At 40.9% G+C, this 24,452-nt stretch overlaps 1 protein-coding gene across 3 annotated transcripts in view; it reads left to right on the forward strand.

Moving 5' to 3' along the window:
- Positions 1-310: 310 nt before the first annotated feature.
- Positions 311-24,452, forward strand: part of sptb (spectrin, beta, erythrocytic) — a 43,741-nt gene continuing 19,599 nt past the window's right edge. Inside the window, exons 1-14 of one of the 3 annotated variants that reach the window (XM_062440470.1) lie at positions 311-517; positions 2,027-2,116; positions 6,375-6,619; positions 16,857-17,008; positions 17,154-17,327; positions 18,963-19,060; positions 20,446-20,526; positions 20,670-20,785; positions 20,925-21,037; positions 21,126-21,313; positions 21,990-22,107; positions 22,755-22,913; positions 23,318-23,620; positions 23,708-23,858. In XM_062440470.1, coding sequence (XP_062296454.1) covers positions 6,472-6,619; positions 16,857-17,008; positions 17,154-17,327; positions 18,963-19,060; positions 20,446-20,526; positions 20,670-20,785; positions 20,925-21,037; positions 21,126-21,313; positions 21,990-22,107; positions 22,755-22,913; positions 23,318-23,620; positions 23,708-23,858 — 1,801 coding nt within the window. In that variant the 5' untranslated portion in view covers positions 311-517; positions 2,027-2,116; positions 6,375-6,471. Of the gene's footprint in view, positions 518-2,026; positions 2,117-6,374; positions 6,620-7,073; positions 7,165-16,856; positions 17,009-17,153; positions 17,328-18,962; positions 19,061-20,445; positions 20,527-20,669; positions 20,786-20,924; positions 21,038-21,125; positions 21,314-21,989; positions 22,108-22,754; positions 22,914-23,317; positions 23,621-23,707; positions 23,859-24,452 lie in introns of those variants that run through there. The other 2 variants (XM_062440471.1, XM_062440472.1) reach the window with 2 other exon arrangements.

Consider the following 24,452-nt stretch of genomic DNA (forward strand, 5'->3'; position numbering starts at 1 on the left):
AGGGATCTGTTTCCAGCACTTCTCTGCATGTCCAGACCTCTCTGCGTGTAAATGGCACATACACACGCTCATACAGGCGGCAGTGGAGGTGACATTTCTGAAAGGGTCTCGATGGGTGGGTGGGTGTTATGTGTGCGATTAGAGCCAGGGTCGGGGCGGGGTGCAGTGGAGTGGAGTGGGGGAGTGCTCAGGAGATCAGAAGTGTCTCTGCCATTTAGAGTCACCAGCTCTTGTCAGGAATGTCCTTCCCCTGCGCGCACAGATCATGTACTGGATGCGCCCACTTTATTTTTAACCCGGCAGGGTGGGTCAGTCGGTGGCTTTCGGGAATGACCGTGGAGCGCGCGGCGCCTACAGCCCCTTTCCCTCATCCCCCTTTCAGGACCGTGCCCTCCTCGCGCTGTGGAGACCTCCGCTCTGACCAGGACCCTGCTGCTTCAATGGGATTATAATTGGTTTATTGGCACGGAGAAGGCTCAACATAAACACTTTCTGACGGGACAACATCCAGAAGCAAGTAAGTGTAAATTGAAGGCGCTGCTAATGCGCCATTGTTAAATAAAATTATTGATCTTTGGCCAAATAGTTCCTGTCACTGAACGGCACTCTTTCCATTTCGCCTACAATTGTTTGCCGTTGTTATTATGGGGGGAGTTTAAAGTTTCCTCCAAACCACCTGTTGGACAAGGCTGCCATGTTAAATAATGACGTCGTTTTCAAATGCTCTCAGACTGTTTATTTAATTTCAATGACCAAATGTTCTGCGGCTATTAGATGTAGTCACTTTTTGTTTAGGTTAAGTTTGGCCTCGTTTAAGTTCTTGAATTTTCACTCTTATCTCTGACTGTAAGTAGGCCGCAGCAGGCGCGATAGTCGCATTTACGCACAATGACGCCACTGTGCGTCTTTGCGCGTGAAAAAGTGCGCTCTTCGAAAGGTTGTTTGTAACTCACCAAGAGTAAGGCATTCAGACCCTTTAATGAAGTAAAGGAAGCAGTATTGCAATGTGAAAATACTCTATTACAAGTAAAAGTCCTACCTTTAGAATGTAATTTACATATTATGAAATAGGATTATTAACACGATATATTTAAAGTATCAAAAGTACTTATAATGCTGAAAAAAGGCTTCTTAGTGTTATTATAGGCCTAGATTATGTAGCTGAATTGTTGTTACTGATGCTTTAATAAAGAAATAGCATTTTTCCATTAAAGCTGAGCTATAGTTATTGTTTAAGTGGTGCTCATTTTAAGTATTATTCTGTTACAATGCATCATTGTATTAGATAACCATGTTTTATATGATAAATCTGAATCTGTAATGTAACTCAAATTGTTAAATAAATGTAGAGTATTAAGTGCAGTATTTCCCTCTCAAATGTAATGCAGTATAAGTAGCATACAAAGCAGTATGCAACGGAAATACTCAAACGGAAAGTACCTCAAATGTGTCTTTCAGTAAATGTACTTTGTTACATTCTACCACTGATGTTAACCTAAGCTGAAGTCTATTATTATATATTTTCTCTGTCTTACAGCACCTAACAATGCATAAAATGTCCTTGCACTGTTGTGGCTTTTGTAATGAACTGTTGCCTGCACAAAAGTTTCTCCCTCATACCCCTTAAAAGGACAAGAGTGTGTCGCCATGTCTGGACCAGCAGGGACTTTTGTGTAAACACACTCCAGGAATAGTTTACTATCGATTCCTTATGACCTCTCACAAGATCGGGCGCAGTATTGTTCCAGTCAAAACAATATTGACCACAACCGTGCTTTTTTATACCCTGTCACAGCTTGTTTACATGACGGTGCAAGTATGGATTATGCTAAACAGAGTGTTTTTGCACTCATTATATCTTGTTCAAATTCATGAGTAATAATTAGTTTGTTCATATTGGCAGTTTGAGGAGAAAGCTGCAGACTTCAGTGGTCACTCATCCCAGTTACCAGCCTTCTCCTCATCCTCTTCCTCCTCCTCTTCCTCCTCCATATTGATCTCTGTCCACTTTGTGTTTATGTCTCAGATTTACTCTCTCCTGGACCACAAGCCTCCCTTCTCCACCATCCAGTTGCTGCTGCTGCTGCTGCCGCTGCTACAGTTTCATACACACACTGTAGGTTACACATCTCGACCACACCCATCTCCTGTTTCATCCTCTCCATTTGACTCTGTGTTACTCCCAATAATGTGCTCACTCCTCGCCAGCTAATGTGTTGTGCTCCTCAGAGTGCAGCCGGAGGAAAGCTTGCCGGCGTTGTTTTGATGTTTACATTGTAAATACGTGTTTACATTGTAGTTCTGGTGTAACAACAAACAAGAGAAACTGGTGCAGTCAATTAAAATCACAAGCAGCAGAAAAGAAAGTATTTTTTTCACACCTTAAAAAAACAAAGTATTGTTTTTGTGGCTTCAGAGAATTTCTTTTATTACTTTATATCCAAACTCAGCAAAACATACATATAAAAATCTCATTCGCACCTTTTAACCATTTTTACAAATGCTGCAGAGGCTATTATGTGCAGCGCCGCGTCCACAGAAATCATAACTCATGTCGCATTATTGTTATTTCTAGCAAAAATAAACTTAAAAAAAAAATCCTCTGAGGTTAAGCATAACTTGAATATGTGGAGCAGTTCCAGCTGACATTTTTTATCATCTGTCTTGGCATTTCTCTACTTTTGAGAAATTATCCAGGGCCTCTCTGTAATGAGTTCACAAGGTGCAGCCAGGAAAGTATTGTATTTACTGGACCGTGAAGAGAGGACTTTATCCTCTACAGGTGACAGAGAGAATAAGTGCTGCCAAAATAATTTGTCGTATCAGTAGAGACCAATAATAGCTCAATAATGTGTCACCTGTATCAACCTGATATCTGAGTTATGCCCAGTACTTTTTAATGCTAACAATGATAATATGACTGATAATACAATTACATCATTTATGTGTCAGTGGTGTTAGCTTTGGCAAATTCAGACACATGCAAACTAGTGCTAAAACACTTAGTTGTTTAACCAGTTAGTTGATTCCTATAGTAATTGCATCTTTTCATCATCATCGTCATTTAAGTAATTTATAAAGGAAAATGTTTAAATGCAATGATTTCATGTTTTTTATGGCGTATTTTTAATTGTAGGTAGCATGTCTTGGACTATTCATTTTTCTGGGAACTTGCAATATTGTTACTTTTTAAAACACTTTATAGACTAAAGTTTTTGAAAATAGAAATGGCAACAAAAAATGTTAATTGTTGACTTAATGGAAATTGAAATTCCTCACATGTACAATAGTGTACAGCTGTTTATCCCCCTCACTCAGTATTTCATACCAGTGATTGCATCTCATTGAGTTTGGAGCTTTTATTGTGGCCTGGGTGACCAACTGTAAGTAAGCAGTTACAGATGGGTGACAAATTATAGGAAATACCTGAACAAATGAGTGGAGACGCATTAGGAAAGCAGATGCTTCCACGCAGGTGCACTACATGGTACAATTAAGCAATTAACATCCAATCATGCTCTGTGGCATGTATAAAAATGCTGAGCAGATTATGATTGTGTATCAAGATGGCAAGAGGAAAAGATCTAAGTGACTTTAAAGAGGGTTCATTGTTGGGGCACTGATGGCAGGAGCTTCAGTCACAAAGACTGCTCAGCTGGCTGCTGTTTCAATAGGAACAGAGACTAAAGTGACATCTGCATTTAGATCTATAGGAAAGACATCATTAAACACCTATGGGAGATTCTGGACTGATGTGTTTGACAGCGCTCTCATCACCATCATCAAAACATCAAATGAGGGAATATCTTTTGGTATAATGATGTTCATCCCTCCAATAGACTTCAGAGACTAGATTCAATGCCTAGGTGCATTGAAAGTGCTTTGGCAGCACATGGTGACACTTCATGTTGATTTTTCTTTTAATTTGTCCCACGTCCGTATGTAGGAGTTCTGTCTCTTGCTCAAGGACATCACAAGAGGACACTTCTCCATTGACAGGCACACACTTGCTGCTGTGGCAGGCGGTTAACTTGTGACCTTTCTGTCACAGGACTGTCTATAAGGAGGAGGCCTTTATAGAGCTCTAAATACAGCTTGCTCTCCTATCATTGTATACAAGCTCCCACTACAAGTCCCAGCTCACTCACACAATTTGCTTTGGTTTGTGTTTGGCTGCTAAGTTGAGCAGTCAGTCGGTCCTCAGACATGATTAGTCTTATGGGTTTTGTATACAGTACAGTGCATATTGGCAGTCCGTGGATATGGGTTTGTAGAGTCTGTAAAGAGTATGTTGTGCAGTAGTCCTGTCCAGGTTGTGTGTGAGGTGATAAGGGGATCCCCACTGGTGGGTGGAGCATCCCCAGGCTGATAACAGCCCTCTGCAGAGGACTGATACTGAGCAGCAGGAGGAGGGAGACCTGTAAGATGCTGTCATTGTGCATCACTGAGGGCCTCTTCTCTGAAACATTCACTGTGGTCTCATGATGAATTCATGCCAGGAGAGGCAGAAAGTAACAAAGTACGCTCACTGAGATACTTCAGTTACTTTCAGAGACAAATATAATATAATATAATTTTTACTATATTACATCTATAGTTATATTTACTTTTCAGATTAAGATTTTATATGCAAAAAATATCATTGCATGTATGTTTTACTTGAGTAAAGTTGAGAATATAGGACTTCTATTTGTAATGAGATATGTGTACTTGCTGTTGCTAGGTTTTCTCAATTTAGGTATCTAAATACTTTAATCACTTTTTTATGTTAAAGTTTTTTATAGTTTCCTTAAAATGAGTAGAGATTAGCTGTACATCTATGTACTTTACATTGATGAAATGAGTGCATTACTCCTATCATTGTGGAACTAAATTCAATTAGGCTATTTAAAAAAAGTTAATTTCATAAAATCTTAAAAATATAGTAGAAAAAAATGGAGATTGTTTGTCATATCTCTAATGGTATCACATAAATCTCTGATGTTGTGACAGTCATTGCATGCACTCTGAGACACATACAGTAATGACACTCTGCCATGTTTTATGCTTTTTGTATAAACACTCTCCGCCTCACTTCACCTCACACACTTATTCTCCCAGATACCCGCCAACAGTAAAACGCACAGACACACACACACACACTCAGAGTTCAAACTGCGTGAGCTGCATCATTTAAAAGAAGGCGGTTTCAACGTGTTCTACGGTACAGAGGGGTTGCCCTCCCCCTGTGAGCCATGATAAGAGAGCTATGCTGCACCCAGATAGAGCTATCTGAGCGTCTACCCTTCACCCGCCATTCCACACAAAGAATACACAGTCGCACACTGCAGGGTGACAGTTCAGCAAAGTGACACGCACAAAATGGAGTTCATGGGCGCCACAGGGGCTCGCTTGGAAGCTACAATTGGCGAGATTTCTGTGTTAAAATGTATCTGTGAAATATCTGTGATCACATACTTTAGAAATGCCCGAAACTGCCTAAATGAAATTCTGGTGCCAGGTTTAGATGCAGCCCTTCACACTGGAAAAAAACCCTGAAACTTAACAGCAAAATACACACTGTCACCTAAACTGCAGTGAGCCTATTATTATTAATTTTCCCTCCTATCACCGCAGTATCTTTTGAAGTAGAGAATCATAGAGCAGTTGGGTTTGTAAACTTGAATAACTTTGTTGCTCATGATTTCTCTTTTTGCTGTTTGAAGCAGTAAGTGGGAGAAAATGTCTGCATCGTTAAGGCTCAAATTATATGAAATCGTGTTGCAGTGTCATTTATTTTTTCTATTTATAGGTGATGATTGAAATCTAATTATCTAGACTGATAACAGTGCTGGTCATCAGTCAGGTGAAAATCAGATCAATCAGATTTCTCAGTGATCAGGGAGACAGTGTTGTTTGTTTTTGGAAAACAGGCAAAAAGGTGACACCGACTGTTTTTTATTCTTAGACTTTTGTTTCTGTTGCTCTTAATAGATTTCTGATAATATTATTACTCTATATTTGCTGAATAAAACAAAGAGTCATTATATACATTATGAGTTAAATCATCAGGTTGTTTTGATTGATTAATCATGGAGCCATCCGATGTTATTTTCCTTGAGCGACAGTCCAAATCCACCAAAACAATTTGTTTACTATCATATAAGATGAGGAAAAGTAGCAAATCCTCATGATTGAGAAGCTGGAACCGGATAATTTTCTCACCTTTTTTGCTGAAAAAATTACTAAAACTATGAATTGATGATAAAGAAAACAGTTGCTGATTCATTTTCTGTCAATCGACTAACTCATTAATCATTTCAGCTCCACTGCTGAACCCCAGATAATCATCATAATCAATCATAAAACATCTGTGTGTTCACTCTCTGTTTCAGAATTCCTCCAGTTCATCCTGCCATCTCCTTCTTCACCCAGAGCACCTGAGGACGCCGGCCGCCGTCCCCCGACCTGCTTGCCACGCTGGCTACCGCCATGACTTCCACCACAGACTTTGACAATGCTGAGATCACGCAGCAGTACAGCCACATCAACACCCGCTTTGAGCTCTCTGATGAAGAACTAGACAATGACAATTGCTCTGCTAGGCTGTTTGAGCGCTCGCGCATCAAGGCCCTTGCAGGTGAGTGCCTGCATAGTAAACAGGCTGTGTCCTCTCTGAGGCATTTGTGTGGTAAATTTTTGAGATGACAGTGTCTTTTTAAGAGCAAGGGAAGGGCAGAAAGGATGAGCTATAATGGGTGACTGCCTCTTTAACTTTGACATGTTTGGATATACTGACCTTCACTCAAATTTAGTCAAATAATTACAAAATCAAGCTCCAGACGATAGTTGATTTTATTCCAAAGCTCCCAGTTAGGGATCTGCAGGTGTTGTTGTTTGTGTGTGTTTGTGTGTGTGTGTGTGTGTGTGTGTGTGTGTGTGTGTGTGTGTGTGTGTGTGTGTGTGTGTGTGTGTGTGTGTGTGTGTGTGTGTGTGTGTGTGTGTGTGTCTATCTCGTGGTGTCACACATCCCCAAGCAGCTGAGATCTGACACCGCTCCGCACCCTCTGCAACTAACCGGGATCACTTGCACATTCTCTGAATGTTCCTATCTGACCGATCTGGACAGCTGCCTTCCCCGTCTGCCCACCATAGCACAGATCTCTGGCATTTCTGGCTAAGCTTGTAAGCTTTGACCCACCTGTGGGCCGGCAGCTCCAGGTTTTAAAATAGCAGTGTTTCTGCGATGGATGGAAGTGTAACAGAAAAGGGGAGTCGAGGGTCATACCATGTTCATGCCTGTAAATCCTCAGACACAGAAGAGGTCAGCCACGAGGTTGTAAGACACGAGTTTGACACTGTGGAGAAGACACGCCTGGGTAGCATTAAATAGCTCAAGTTTGTACATTTGTGATAATAGTTTTGGTGCTGTTAGCAAAACTGTGTCCTTTTCTTCAAACATTACCTTTGAGGATATAAATATGTTCTTCTGCAGCGATACAAGAAATGTGCTTATTTAAAATAGTTTTGATTAGACAAAGTTACTGTTGGCACAGAGGCACAACAACGCAACATATTATCTTATAAAGTTATACATAGTGACGGTGTTTGCAAACAGTTGCAAATTTACACAGACATGTGAGTAGAAACAGTCACTAGCATGTATTTGGAGTTATGTTGGTAAATGGTTAATTGACTGCATGTATATAGCACCTTTCTAGTTTACTAAACACTCAAAGAGCTTTTGCACTACAAGCCACATCCACCCAATTCACACACACACACCAGTGCTGGAAAGGTGCAGTATCTTGCCCAAGGACACTTTGACATGTGGACTGGAAGAGCCGGGAATCGACCTGCAAATTTTTCAATTAGTGGATGACCCGCTCTATTTCCTGGGTTACAGCCGCCCATCAGGTGTCCACTTGATGGATATTAGATCCAATATTCACTTTCCTTTTAACTGTTCTACTCTCCACCAGCTTCTGAGGGAAATATGTGTTTCTTTAGGTGCTAAATGGCTGATAACTTTGTCTGCAGTTTGGTGCTGGGCAGATAGTGTACAGTAGATTCAATGAAAACACCTGTGTGCTCCTTCTGGAAACGTCACTGCTGAAGGTGGAGAGCGTGAGCCGAAGCACCAACAGGCTGTGAAACCACAACAGTGAGTTGACAGACATTACAAAGCACTTTAGACCTGAGGGGGAATGCAGATCGAGGGATAACTCTCAGCAGGTTTGTCACTACGACAACTCGTTTTGCATCACACACCATCATTTGATGCTTTATTATTGTTAACACATGTATCGTCCACTCGCGGCAACAAAAGCACCTTCGGTAGCGAGGAATTGCAACCCCTTATAAAATCACATCCAAACGAACCATAATATGAGAAGATTGATCCCATCACACTGACACTGACCTCATGATCGTACATTTCTTTACTAACATTTCATCTGATACGTTGGACCTATGAATCAGTGTTGAGCTGTACTGAGCACTGTGTTAGTTCAGGCGCAGAGCACCACAGGAACTGATTGGAATCTGCTCCTTCATTCATGCTTTTTTAATCATTGGCTAATTCATCATCATTCATTGCTTGGCTAGCAGCTGACTAGTACCATTCAATCATTTGCACAGGTGTACAGACCTTTATAATTCAACTACTCTACTCATATCCTCATATCAGCTGTCTCCAAGGCCCCAAACTCTTCCGTCTGAGCGAGGCCTTTGGTATTGTTGAATTGACTGAGATGTAATGTTCATGTAAGTGATTGTTAAGGTGGATTAGTTCTCCCAGAATCCTCGTTGCTGCACAGATTCTTTGAGAGCTCCCTCAAAGAGCAGCGGGAGTCGCTCTCAGAGTCGGAGTTGGCAATTTTGGTAATTTCCTTGAAGTTGAGTGATTCAGACTGAAGCCGAGAAACAGTTACAGAATGCAAATACATCAAATGACTCCTGCAAGAAACACACCACACATAAATAGTTTAAAAACTTGGAAAAACAATTTAAAATCTTTAGGATTATAACTTACAATCAGGAACTATCTTATCAAAGAGCAAGTAAACACCAGCTTTTAGTACCTGACAGTTTCTGCTACTCAATGCAGATACACTTTGGGTGGTACCAAAAAACTGTTAACATCCGATAACCAGCTCTACTTCTGGGTGGCTGAAATAGCTCGATTCCTCTCAGGACCGTTTTATCCTGCAGCTCTCCCGACTCTTCTTGCTCTCCCTCGCTGTCTCTTTAAGTGATGAAGGTTTCTGTGTGGGTGTTGGTGATATTGTGTTAGAGTGCTGCTGCACTGATGTTTCTGTAATGCAATCAGTGTTTCCTGTCAGAGTGAGAGAGACAGTAGGGAGAGTGTGAGAAGGAGGGAGGAAAGTGAAGCAGGAGATGAGGGAGACTGTGAATGACACCTGCTGCCGATTTACAGCTTGTGAACTCAGAAATAGGCACCCTGTGTGCCTTCAAAGCACATACAGAACACATGAATATCCAGTCATTTACAGTGCGCCTTACGTAAGCCTAAAAAAAAAGACACATTCTTTCGGGATGGGTGGTTTTATGTAGGAAATCACAACTGTGCCTGTCATACACTTCACATTCAGTGATGTCACGACTGTGTGGGAGTGTTGGGCCGTGGGAGGGAGTCTCGCAAGGCTCATTGGGAGCACGTGGATGTATTGAAACATATTGTATGCATGGATGGGGCTAGAGAAACCACTCTGAACTGAGCTGAAGGCTGCCTGAGCCCTCGTGCCGCCTGAGAGTGGAGGCACAGCATCATCACACCAGCAGCTAGGAGAGAGTTAGAAAGAAAGAAACAGGAGGAGGGAGGGTGGGTAGGAGGGAGGGAGGGGGCAGGAGTACGTGTGAGAGGGATCTGGAAAAGGAGGACAGAGAGCCAAGAGACAGAGAAGAGGAGAGACGTGGAGTGCCAAGCTCCTCTGCCGGCTCCGGGGCTGTGTGCTGTTGTTGTCGCTGTTGTGCGGGGGTCAGGATGAGCAGCCCGTGCCTGCTGCGCGCTGCCCCCATGAGCCAACCCAGACTCCGAGAGGTCAAGATCAGCCTGAAGGCCAGCAGCAGGGAGACCACATCCATCCGGAGTAGCAGCGGCGGAGGGACAAAGGAGGCTGCCAGCCGGCCTTATGCCCTAGCCGAAAAAGAGGCCCCATCACGGGTTGGCATGAGCAGCAGCCGGAGCAGGAGCACCCCACCGGTCCACCGGGCCCAGAGATCCGAAAGCAGGAAGACAGGGAGGGCGAGTAGTAGCAAGAAACAGGAGCCAGAGAACCACCTGGAGAGGAACGGCACCCACTTGCACATCCCGCTCACCGTGGCACCCATGAGACTCTCCCCCTTCTCGTCGTCGTCGTCCTCATCCTCCTCTTGCACCCCAAGACGTCAGGCGCCCTCTCGCCCTCAGCCTCCCCCCGCCCTCCACCACCCCTCCTCCTCCTCCTCTTCCTCCTCAGCCAAGAGTATGAAGCGAGCGCGTTGGCTGAGTTACAGCACCTCCAACATCTGTTTCAACTCCATCCTGGATGGACGATTCAGGCAGCTGCAAGGTACAGGGGGTCCTGATGGAAGAGCTGTGGGTGTTTGTGCAACTGTGTGTGTGTTTGAGAGACTTTTTTTGTAACCCCCCCCCCCCACCACCACAACCTCACAGATGAGAGAGCTAACACTTTTCCAGTCGCGCCCCTCCCGTCCCCTCAACTTGTGTTTGTGTTTAGCCCAGGACAGGATCACAGGGAGGTTGGGCTGTGATGTATGAGCAAGTGTGAGGTTAGTTTGTCATCCTGTTGTGAGAACTTGAAATAGGCAGCAAAAAAAACAGAAAAAAAACACACGGTCAGAGCTTCCATCACATTGGTCCTTTTTATTAAATGTATTGGGTAGTAATTTATTTATTTTCAGGAAGCTGTAGCTCTGCCCCAATTGTTCACTGACTTGGCCTTGAATAATTCATAGTGCAAACTCCTAAAAAGGTTGTGATGTTTTTCCCCTTAAAGCCATTCATTGCCAGCTAGTGTTATGTACGCCGATATGCTGCTTTTTCTTTAGAATAACAAACATATTCATCATTTGAGCTTGCTGTTTGCTCTCCTTATGGCCCTCACTGTTCACAAATTGTTCTAAAGAACAAAGCATTAGCTTGTTTTGATCCCAGACTCCTTTTTTTAAATTTTTATTTTTTATTTTTTGTCCATGCATGATTGCTTTGGCGTAAGAAAAAGAAAAAGAAATCAATTTCTCTGAGTTTTAATTTTTTTAATAGAGAGGTTTGCCGTCACTGTGGATTTTTGTTAGCTTGCACTATGCTATCCAACTCCCTGATGACAGGAGTGCATTAGTGAGAGGAAGAAAATGGAGGAGAGGATGAAGGAACAGAGAGGGGAAACGTCCTTTTTTTTCTCCTTTCTATCCCTGCCTCTGCTAGATTTCAAGTATTGACTTATTTGGAAGGCTGCAGAGGCAACTGATATGTGAAGCAGCAAACTTTGAAGCTTTTCTAAATCAGAGAAGTGTTCAGAGCCAAGTGTATTGATCCGCCAATTGCACGTCAAGATTTTTAAAAACTTTTTATATAGCTATTATTAGAGAGATCTGATCAAGACTGCAGGAGAATGAAGTTGGACAGAACAACAATAATAAAAAAACATAAGTAATGAATAGAGAAAAACACTGTTTAGCATTTATTGATTTCAACCATTCATCAGTTTTCTTATGTCTTTCTTGGAAGTTGACATGCTGAATATTTCTGTTGCCCTGGTTGCTGAAAAGTGTTTGCGCCACACTTACATGATTGTTGTTGTTTTTTCTGAGACCTTGACCTTTAACCTTTCAGCTATCCTCAGCTGTGCTTGGATTACTTCTTCAAGTTTTTAGGCCCTTAAATTTCTCCTGTTTATTGTTTGGAAATATAATCTCGCCTTGAGTTTGACTCTATACTTTAGTCAAGGTTTGCAGTCGATGTGCTCATATAGCATCTTTTCTTAATCCTCATGAGTACAAATATCGAACAGTATTGCTTTTTGTGGCATGAAGAAACCTTGACGACTTGTGCATTAATCTGATGTTCAGCTGCTGCACCTATCAGAGGCTCAGGCAGTTCATCTTTGACTGTAAACTTCTCGAGGAATAGCATAAACAAACAGACGGAGTGTTTCATCTAAACTCCTGGACAGGCCCTTTAGCCTGGCGGTACCATGACTCAGGCATGTAGCCGGGTGCTGTGGGACCACTGGTCCACATCCAGTAAGAGTTGACTGTGGGAAAAGACAGACCAGGCTGTATACAGGGAAAATCCATCAGCATGAATAAGTCATGGGGCTTTCACTGAAGTCAAAGAGTGGATGAGAGATTACTAAGTAAACGCATGTGAAACATAGGAATGTTTAGTAAGGCTTGTAGTGATATACAGGGAGACAAAGCTGGGAAGTTTGGAAAAGGGATGCAGCTCAGGATGGACAAGATGCTGCTACTGTCCAGTCAGTGTGGATAAACTGTGAGAGAGAGTGAATGAAGTCAGATATACTGTAAGACTGCTGCTCACGCATAGGAATATTTAATTCATGTGAAAGTACACTTTGACAATGGCAGCTTCTGTTGTAACAGCACTAAGTACAACCAAACATCAGACATACTGTAACATTGCAGTCAGCCTGTCGTAGCTACAGTACTCTCCTATTTAAAACCTGATCCGTGCTACCTTTCAGCTGCAGCTCTGAAGTTAAAATCAGACATTAAGTAAATAAAACATTGTGGCTTTTATATATGTTTCATAAAAAAACAATAGTTCAGGTTGAAATATGAGAAGTCTGAGTACATTTTCAGAAAGTTTAAAGCTAGTTAATAAAGCAGTCCTTTACTGTGCACATGTCTAAAAATGAAGAAGTAAAATAGTTACTTTTCTTTAATGGATTTCACTTTAAAATGCTTAAAGGTTACTAGAAAACAGTCAAAATGAGTTTTCACCAACTGTTTGTTTATCCTATTCTAAAAATGTCCTTTATTGTGATTTGGCAGTTTAGTTTGCACTCCTGTTATAAAATAAGCAGCTTTTATCATAGTTATACTGGGATCTTCAATTGGTTTACATAGATAGAGTTGTGAGGCTTTGTGCTTTCAAATAAAATATTACAACAATGAGTTTTTGAATAAGCAATCTTGAAGTAAAAGGGCTAAAATTCTTTTTAAATGTGAATATTTTCTGGTTTCTTTTGTAGTAAACTGAATATCTTTGGGTGGTGGATAGTTGGTCTGGACACATCGAGACATTTTAGGTTGTAGCCTGGCCTTTGGAAGAAGGTGATTGACATTTTTCACAATTTTATGACATTTCATAGACCAACCAATTAATTAATCAAAACCATAATCAAAAGGATTATTCGATTATAATAAATGTTAGCTGCAGCCCTATTCCCAAGCCTGTCTTGTTATATTAAGTTTGTTAGAGTTGAGTGAGGATTCAATCAGATGGGACAATATCAATAATGTATATCAAAATATAAAGTGAGGGTTGCTGCTTTAAGATCAACTTCTAAAACGAATTGTGATGATTAAACAAGTAGAATTATTCATAGTTCATGTTATTAAGCGAGAACACATCAATAATCTCAGAAAATTATTTTAATTTTCACAGCTTCAAACACCTGGAATATACAATATCTAAACATATCATGATATTACAATAATGAAATATCAAACAATACTATATCTTACATATAATCATAATGACTTGATACCCAGCTCTACAAAACCTCAACAGGAATTTTGTGGGTTAAACAGAACTTAGTTTGAGGGCTTTGTTGAGCAGTGAGCGTACAGAGAGCCGATGTCACATTGAGCTTGTTGAACTACTCATCTGGAGACTGCTCAGCGGGGATGCATGCAGGCAACAACTTCCCTCCCCCCCCCCCCCTCCGCTTATCCCATCCTTTCCTAAATGGCCAGGAGCATCTGTGTGTATCTGTCTCCTCTCAAGGTCTTTCGATGTGAGATAATACGAGAGATCCATGTGCACGTTTCAGGGATTGTCCTCCTACCACCTCCACTGTAAAATCCTCCAGAGGCAGCAGCCCAAATAGTTCAGAAAGAATTTATCACTAGTTTTAAGGTGCATACTTTTTTTTCTCTCTCTCTCTTTCTCTTTCTCTCTCTCTCTCTCTCTCTCTCTCTCTCTATCTCTCTCTCTCTCTCTCTCTCTCTCTCTCTCTCTCTCTCTCTCTCTCTTATCAGTCACTGTTTTCTGCACTGCTGACAGACGATGATAAAACGGTTTGTGACGGGCTAAATCAACGTTGACACTCCTAATGGAGCTTGGAGTTATTTGCATGTTTTAATTGTCATTACTTTTTCATGCTGTGGTTATCCGTTTGGATGTGGCGGAGCGGTGCGTGCTGTTGTTCTGCTGAGGGGGGCAGAATGAAACATGATTTATTTACTCTACTCCCTGCTCTGTGTGTTTTACATACAATAAAGCTGATTTTCTCTCTCTTTGATGATGCTAAGTACGGAGCCGGAGCTTTTTTCCCCCTGCACTTACTGGGTCATTTTTAGCAGTACAGGGAAATTGTAGCTAATGTATCTTGTTCTATTTTCCTGGTTGGGTCTCTGTAGACTAAACCTGAAAGCCTGCATCTCAGTCACTCTCTACAGCTACGTTCTGTCTGATCTGTTTTGCCCTTTCATCATTTGAGTTTCCTTGGTTTCCTTTTGCTCCAGACTTTTTCTTCTTTCTTCCTCCATTTCACTCTGTTTTATTGTCCCCTTTCCCTTCTTAACCTTTAATGCATCACCTTTACCTTCTTCACTCTCCCCCTTTCAACCACCCTTTCCTTCCTTTTCTCCCACTGCTTTTTCTGTTCCTCCTCTTAAGCTGTTCCTTGCTTGTTCTCCACAGCCTCAGGGTCTGAATCATTTATTACACAAGTCATTAAGGATGCAGTCCTTTGCACTCCTTCGTTTGCAGTCATATTTGGGTTCAGGAATAAAGAGGGCAAACTGTGGCAGGGAGAGCGAGGGGAACTGACGTGGTGCAAGATGGGATGAGTGAGTGGAGACTTTCTCATCACCAGCAGCTGCCCTGATAAACTTCACAGATCTGTGTGTGTGTGTGTGTGTGTGTGTGTGTGTGTGTGTGTGTGTGTGTGTGTGTGCGTGCGTGCGTGCGTGCGTGCGTGCGTGCGTGTGTGTGTGTGTGTCTGCTGGGAGTTGTGGGTTCAATCAATGTAAATGTAGTCAACTTGTAATGTCCTTCTGTCATCCTTGCTCCAGATTATTCCAAAGTATGTCACCCAGACTTTGTTCAAATTATGTCCAGTACGAGAAAAAACTCATTACAGGTTTTACTTAAAGTTCATAGTTCAAATCATATACTCTGTTTTCATTTTGCAAAATGTGGTTGTCCAAATGAATGATTCCCATGCAATTTTATCTATTTTTTGAGCAGTATTTAGCCATGCTAGTGGTCTTTTGGTCGGTCCGGCACATTGGTTCAGACTGAAATATTTCACCAACTGTTGACATAGATGATGAAAAAGATGATGTATCACACTTGCCTGAGCTGTACTTATTTTGTGCTAATTTGCAAATGTTAGCATGTCAACATGTCAATCTAAGATATGGAGCATGGTAAATATTATACCTGCTAAACATCAGCATGTTAGCATTGTCACTGACGGCAGTATAGCATGCTACATCAGCTCAAAGCACCACTGTGCCTAAGTAAGTACAGCCTCAAACAGCTGCTAGCATGGCTGCTGTATTGTTTACTAATGTAATGTAATGTAGCACAGATGTTGCATGATATATACTGATGTCAGAAAATATTTCCAACAATATTACCAAGCCCTGGAGTCCTACGTGATTTAGAAATATTGTCTAAACAATAAAGTGAAGGGCTTTTTTTTACCAAATGGATGTTAATATGTTGGAATGAAGCCTTATTAAATTATATATTTTAATGTTTTGAAAGATGAACAATCTGGCATCTTGTGGTATGTACTCCTCTGAGATGTTGTGGTCAATGCACATAATCTCTTTAATAGTGTTATTACATTAACAGAGAAATAACTTATGGGCATGTAATAAGAGAAAGCTTAAATCATGCAGGTAGAGTTCAGGTATTTCATAGGCTTTCCAAATGCTGCCTCTCATCGCAATCAAACACCTACTCACACCACCATCATTCCCATTTACTTGATGCGTGTCCTCAAACAAAATAAACAAAGTTTAGTACATTAGGTCACACCGACATATGGTCCCATCAGACATGCTTTTATTTTTGCTGCTGAGTAGGAGGCACATCTGCCGTGCATTGAGATGTGATTGAAAGTGTGAGCGTGAGCCCGGCAAGATGTGTCACCATGTGGGCAGCAGCACTCGTCCTCCCAAAAACCTCTCGTAGTGATGCTCGTACGCTCCGCATCGCTCTCTGCCCTGTCATTCCTGAGTTTTAATGCAAAAATGCAGTCAAGCAATTCAGCATGAATACACCTACGCTTACGTATCACTTGCCTTTTTATGCACCTGACTTTATTTCAGTATGCAGCACTTCTACTTCACTGCTGTTTCCAAGAATTATTTGCATTTTAATGGGGGAATAATTTCACTAGAGAGCACCTTTTAGTGATTGACATACTGTACTAAATCCAATAAAAGAGATAAACTGTAGAAAAAGACAAAAGTCACAAGAAAGCACAGCCTGAGGATTAATTCAACCAGTACGATTTCTCTCTCTTTCAAAGCAGCTTTCCTCAGACAAATGCTGATATACTTTAACTCCGACTGCTGTTCTGTAGCTGTGAAGATATTTCATTATTCATGGAGCTCATGTTTCTTTCTTGACTTTGTACTCCCACCAGATGAGCGTGAGGCGGTTCAGAAGAAGACCTTCACCAAATGGGTCAACTCGATCCTTTCCCGGGTCGGCTGTCGCATCTCTGACCTCTACCTGGATCTGCGGGACGGACGCATGCTCATTAAACTGCTGGAGGTGCTGTCTGGTGAACGACTGGTGAGATGCTCCCTTTGTCAAACCTTACATTTTTTATTTTTTTGTCTCCTTTTTTTATTCCATGAATCATTTCTTTCTCTCTTGTGCAGACTCTTGTCTCTATAAAAAATTCCTTTCCATCTTTTTCCTTCCTTTCTGTCTTCAGCCAAAACCCACCAAGGGACGCATGCGTATCCACTGTTTGGAAAATGTGGACAAGGCCCTGCAGTTCCTCAAGGAGCAGAGGGTCCACCTGGAGAACATGGGCTCCCATGACATCGTCGACGGCAACCATCGCCTCATCCTCGGTCTCATCTGGACCATCATCCTTCGCTTCCAGGTAACTCAAACTTGACTACACTCTGACAGCCCCAAATTTAACTTATTTGCTTATATTATGTTTATTTTACCTTTTTTTTTAAACAAATGTAATTTTTTGTATTGATTTAGCTCATTCTTTGCTTTAATCTTCAAAGTCTGACCATTATCAAATTAAACTTGTGTATGGCTGGAAACTATTAACTACATGGTTAATTAAAAGTCAGCTTAGTTGGAAAGAAAGAAACAGGGTGACAACTTCTATAGTGAAATTCCATTTAAATGACTAAATCACTTCACTGTGCTCTCTTCTTACTCAGTTACTGACAACTACAGGGAAATGTGAGAATGTAGTTTTCGACAAAGCATAGAATTATTATTATATACGATATATATAGTTATCATAACAATAAAGGAAGTTAAATCTAGGAAATAAATCAACATCTGGAAGGAGTGGGAGTTTTTCTCTCTAAGAAATTTTGCGCAAACATTTTCTTCACAACAAACACGAGCTTGTTCAGCATTCCTTTAGATTTTCTAATATCTAAAAATGCCACCATTACAGTTCTGGTCTGGAAAACCACATGATATAAGTTTTAAAGAAAAATACCCACATCACAATCTTCAAATAACACGATGAGCTTGTCACATGTGTGGTCTGACTGCACTTCAAATATGAATAGTGAGTGTAGTTGATATATGCTGCTATAATTAAGCTAACACTAACTGAGAACACAACCATATAAGTAAAATCACAGTGTGCGCTCTGTTTCACATGGATTTTTTCCTTACAATATAATCACATTTCCACAGTAGAAAACTTACTGTGGTTCATAGTCAAGTCTCTGAATTTTTAATTGTTTAGTCTCACTTGGGTGTGTATGCGTGTAGCAAAAAAACATTTCCTACTGGCAGCCTCGGGATGTTTTTTTGACTTTTGCTTTTTCCTCAAAATGAAGCTTTCAGGTTCCAGCCATTATTATCTGCTGTTAGAAGCACATCCAGAACATCAGAACATGTCTCTTTGAGTCTTTTATCTTCTTGGAGGGGGCATATATTTATTTTATATTTGACAGCAACAGTGTTATTTTTAGATATTTTAGTTCAAACAATATGGCCTCCTGAATTATTCAGCCTTTTAAAAAAAGAAGAAGAAAAAAAAGAAACGGAAACAGAAAGAAAGGAGTTGAGTTGGTCCTGTCTGTATCTTTTCAGTTTGCAGGAGAACCAAAGCTGGCTATATATAGCCCTCTCTCAGGGCCTGTCTCTCAGATTACATCACTGCTCTAATTACTGGCCCACTGTGTGGGAAAATAAGAACTTCAATAATTACCATATTTCATTCTATTAATTGGACCCAAGGTTTAGATTAGTGAGAATACAGCAGGCTAATAACATCGATGATATATCCCTTTCAATTAGTTTTGTTTTACACAAATAATAACCTAGTTTTTCTTCAAGCTATAATAAATGATGCATCTCAAATGGGAATTTGTGCCACTTTGACATAATGTTCACTACGTGTGCCTATTAGCGACATGCGACTATCAGTTAGGGTTTTTGTTTTCTGCTGTGAATTGTTGTTTGATTGTAAACCTTGCAGTCATTAGTTAAGTTTCATTATTTACCATCCAGCTGTGCTTGTTGTTCTCATCAGATCCAGGACATCATTGTGGAAACCGGCCAGGCAGACCAGAAGGAGACACGCTCAGCCAAGGACGCTCTTCTTCTGTGGTGTCAGATGAAAACAGCAGGGTAGGTACCACGTGTGACCTTTAGCATCATCAACCTGTTGTTAATATCCTTTGGTAATTAGTATGAGACTCCTGTCCTGTGCACAGCTGTTTTTCAGTGTTTTTTTTGTGTGAGTGCCATTATTACAGCTTTTATAGGTGAAATTGTGTGTGTGTGTGTGTGTGTGTGTGTGTGTGTGTGTGTGTGGGTGCGTGTGCGTGCGTGTGTGTGTGACTGACTGTCACAATCACCAGAGTTTTCCATTTCATTATAATGATTTTGAAGATTATGCAAATAAGAAGTCAATTAATTAAATGTTCATTTAAAACCACATTTTAAGTGTGGTCACAAAGCTATAAAAGCTATGGTGATTTTATTAAATGTATAATTAAACTTTTAGGGAAATATGTGTATTTGCTTTCTTGCTGAGCGCTAGATGAGAAGATTGATAACATTCTCTTCTATATGTGAAATATATAGCTGTTGCTGGTTAGCTTAGGGGAGCAGTGATTTTTTAGAGCTGGTATGTATATTTTGTGACCTTTGGACAAAGCCAGGCTAGATGTTTCCAGCCTGTATGCTAATTTTAGGCCAAGTCCAGTCAATTTATTTATAGAGCACTAAGTTGACCACTGTGCTTTACAAAGACTGAGAAATGCAATCAAATGAAAACACAGATAAAGGTATGAGGATCGAAGGGAAAATAAATAAAAGTGTAGAAGAAAATAAATAAATAAAATAAGTGTGACCATTCATGTCTTCATGATGACTATTAAAAGGCTGAAGGGGAAACAGCTAGCCTGCCTCTGTCTAAAGGTAACTAAATCTCTCTACCAGCACTCAAAGCTGAAAAATTAATGCTTTACATCTTGTTTGTTTAATATGTAGAAGAAGTGTGTAAAAAGTTACGTTAAAACAACAGTGGTTTCATGGAGAGGTTATTTCTCAGCTGGGAGCAGTGGCTTCCTGGAGCTGGTAGGTGGAGTAAGTTAACTGGCTGCTGATTGTAGCTGCAAAACTATCAAACAAATATAAAAGTGGTATCTATCTTCTCATCTAACTCTATGCAAGAAAGTAGATGAGTTATAATCAATTCCTTTAAGGCTAAAGGCATTTCTTTTGAATATAGAGAGACATGAGCATCAATTTGAATTCAGCCTTTTTTCTGTGCCTGTAGATTTCCACTCAGGCTACCTTATTGAATTTTGTGATCTTTTGAGAAAATGGATGGTTCTGTTAAAAAAGGCACTTCATCTGCTTAGGCCCTAAGCTACCGAAATAAGTGGTTCATAATTACACATGTTGAGAAGCAGAACAGATCCCAGACATTGATGTAAAACAGGAGCTTCTCGGCAGTGTCCCTTATGTTCAGTCAATGACATCCACTGGCTTGTGTTGTTTTGCAGATATCCCAATGTCAACATCACAAACTTCACCACCTGCTGGAAAGATGGCATGGCATTCAACGCTCTCATACACAAACACCGGTAAGAAGAGATGAATGACCAAATCCACTCTCAACAGCTCAAACATAAACACACACTAAGCCAGGTCTGCTCAGTGTCTCACATCCTCATTCTCCTTCATGTCTTTTGTGTCTTTTTCCTCCGTTGCTCTCTTTCTTTCTCAGGCCAGATCTGGTGGATTATAGCAGCCTGAAGAGGTCCAATCCAACCCACAACCTCCAGAATGCCTTCAACGTAGCAGAACAGAGGCTTGGTGTGACCAAATTGTTGGACCCAGAAGGCGAGTGACCGACTGAGGCTGTGCCTTCATGTAGAAATAAATGTTTATACACTTTAGGCCTGGCGGAAAAAAAAGTCCTCAGGAGCTGTTATATCTCTGGCTTGGCTGTGACTGACTTGTCTGCCATTCTGTTGTCTAGATGTGTTCACAGAGAACCCAGATGAGAAGTCCATCATCACGTACGTTGTGGCATTCTACCACTACTTCTCGAAGATGAAGCAGCTCGCTGTCGAGGGCAAGAGAGTTGGAAAAGTAAGATGGAAAGATGACGCACAACATTAGCATTAACATGAGTTTCTTCTGTGTTTCCATGACTGTCCTCCTCTCTTCTCTGCTACAGGTTCTGGATCACGCCATCGAGACAGAGAAGATGATCGACAAGTACGAGACGCTGGCATCAGACCTGCTGACGTGGATCGAGCAGACCATCATCGTCCTGAACAACCGGAAACTTGCCAACTCTCTGACTGGTGTTCAGCAGCAGCTTCAGGCCTTCAATACCTACCGCACTGTAGAGAAGCCGCCCAAGTGAGTCAAACCAGGCCACCCTTCTACTTCATCACACCCATTATATATTTCTATTCTATTCCTGTGGTTTTTTTTTTTCATTTTCAAGATAAAAAGAAAACACCTGGTTCATATTCACAATGATTTATATTAAGCAAATTTAATAAAGTGTCACAGATGGAATAACAAACAGAAACACAGGCGAATTAATTAAACAGTTAACACATAACAACAAAAACTTCAAAAATTGTGATATGACACCATTTTTCAACATAGCTGCAGGACAATTAGGTTTCTCTATGAAATCTAATACAGGCTTTTTTTTCATAAATTGTACACAACTTTTTAATTGGGGGCACAGGATCACATCTCATTAAATCACACTGATACAGAGGGCAGAAGGTGAGCGTATTGCAATCTTTTTAATGGGTTACAATACATTTAAGAGCTGTTGGTAATTTAACTATTCTACAGTGCAATGCAAAGTACATTACGGTACAAACACAGTTCCTGTATTCATTTTCAGTAAATGCACTTTGAACACAATGTATTTGACTAACTATTTGTGAAACAGTTTTGTAGTATTTTTGCTCATTTCCATGATCAGTATGACTCATATTTCTGTTTTAACTTGGCCTTTTGCAGTCCCCGTCGTGGCTTGAGTTGACCTTTTTTTGTGTCTTGTGTTGTTAAACAGGTTCCAGGAGAAGGGTAACCTCGAGGTGCTGCTGTTTACCATCCAGAGTCGTATGAGGGCGAACAACCAGAGGGTCTTCACACCTAAAGAGGGAGCCCTGGTCGCAGATATCAACAGGGTGAGGGGCCAGAGGAGCACATAGAAACAAAATGTCTGGATTTTTAATATGAAGATTGTCTCGCTTTTGACCAGCATGCAAAAATTTGTGGTTTGAAGCTCAAGCACACAGTTAAAGTCAGTTAGACGGACAAAATTCATTCAGTCATTTAGCAGAGGATAGTCCCGATGCAACAATTTGAAAATGCACAAATAAACTGAATTACACCAGTAACCTTATAGAACTATATAAGAAAAGCCATTCTTTGGAGAAAATAAACATCTGTATTTCTCATCTGGATGAACATGTCATGGTTAGGATCTGTTCCCCCACTGTGACAGTTTAAAATTAGATGTATTCTTAAAGTGCTGGTGTAAGGTGCTTAATATATGCTGTGAGTAAATATGCTGTCCTTTTTACTGAGAACCAGATTTCTCAGTGGTACCAGCGAATAGCTGCCCTACAGTGTCCTTGAACACGACACTCAATCCCTGCCAGCTCCAGGAGAGTTGCTCTGTAGCTCAGCCTGACCTTTGAGCTTTTTGTTGATAGGATCAAGCCATAGAAAACTTCTAAATTGAAAATGTTTCACCTCACATTGCTATTACCCACAAACTCGAAATAACTGCAAACCCTCACGATCTCCATCTTCACGTGTTTGTGTGCAGGCTTGGGAGCGTCTGGAGAGGGCGGAGCACGAACGGGAGCGCGTCCTGAGAGACGAGCTGATCAGACAGGAGAAGTTAGAACAGATGGCGAGAAGATTTGACAGGAAGGCGGCCATGAGGGAGACCTGGCTCCTGGAGAACCAGAGATTAGTGGCTCAGGTAAAACAGCAACAACAGAACCATAGATACCATTTTTAATTCATGTTTTTTTAAGTCTGTGTAACAGTGTTAATTATAATTTTTTATTTTTTCTAATTATTGGCTGTGGGACTTTATATTTGTTTAATCATGGTTATGATTTCTTGTATGCTGGTTGTATGGTTCTGAGGTGTTTCTTGATCTTAATGAGATGTCCTAATTAAATCAAATTACATGTGGAACAGTACAGATTCCATTATACATTCACTAATTACAACAGGAGGTCCTTTGCACAACTGATCATTTATGGTAGCAGGTAAACAGCAAACAACATGTTCCCATAAGAAACATGAAAAAAAAAAGTGTAAATTGCAAATAAAAACAGTTTCTTGTCCCCTGAGCTGCGTTACTCTCTCCCTCCTCAGGATAACTTTGGTTACGACCTGCCAGCAGTAGAAGCAGCAAAGAAGAAGCATGATGCCATTGAGACCGACATTGCTGCATATGCAGAACGTGTGCAGGCCCTGGTGGACATCTCAAAGGAACTGGAGTCTGAGCGTTACCATGATGCCAAACGAATCGACGTGAGGAAAGACAACGTCCTGCGCCTGTGGGACTACCTGCAGGAGCTGCTGAAGGCCCGTAGGGGGCGTCTGGATATGAACCTGACCCTGCAGAGGATCTTCCAGGAGATGCTGTACATCATCAACTGGATGGATGAAATGAAGGTAACAGAGCAGAAGGCAATATACATCAACTAATTATATTTATTTTCTAGACTTTAAGGTGTTTAAATTCTCTCCTGTTTTCCTCAGGCTAGGCTTTTGTCTCCTGACTTTGGGAAACATTTGTTGGAAGTGGAAGACTTATTACAGAAACACGCCCTGTTGGAGAATGACATCGCTCTGCAGGCAGAGAGGGTACAGAACGCTAGTGCTGCTGCTCTCAAGTTTGCCAATGGAGATAGTAAGTACAGTAGCTCATAGTGCCCCTTGGCAAGAGTGTTTATTGTTTATATGGTGTTTTTTTTAGGGATGAGGACATTAGGTTTATTGAAAGCAGAATGAAGGCCATGGACCATGACCAGGGCTGGGTATTGAACCTCTGCTTTTATAGTTCTGACTGAAATCAATCCGTAGCATCAAGTGTAGCAAACTGTCAAGTAAAGAAAGTAAGCACTAAAAGCTTTGAGCAGTCTTGTTCACACATTATTTGATCAGCTGGCTCCTGATTTAAGTACTGTCATAACCTAAGCCATTTTTATACTGTTTTTCTAATATTGCTGCATTAAACACTATGTAGGGAAAAAGTTTGAGGTATCATATTGACACCAGTGTCAATAGACTTAAAACAAAGCAGAGCCCTAAACTTGACTTTAAGGCAATGCAAATTTTAAATCTGCATTTTAAGTACAGTAACTCTCATTAATATGCAATTTCTATCTTTTGGGAATGTTTTTAATCTGGACCTTCATGTGTGGAGTCTGTTCTGACCCTACAGTGACCACAGCATGATGAGCTCCCATGATGATCAATATATGCTCAATGTGACACTAAGATA

Source organism: Scomber scombrus, chromosome 19, assembly GCF_963691925.1.
Source record: "Scomber scombrus chromosome 19, fScoSco1.1, whole genome shotgun sequence".
NCBI lineage: Eukaryota > Metazoa > Chordata > Actinopteri > Scombriformes > Scombridae > Scomber > Scomber scombrus.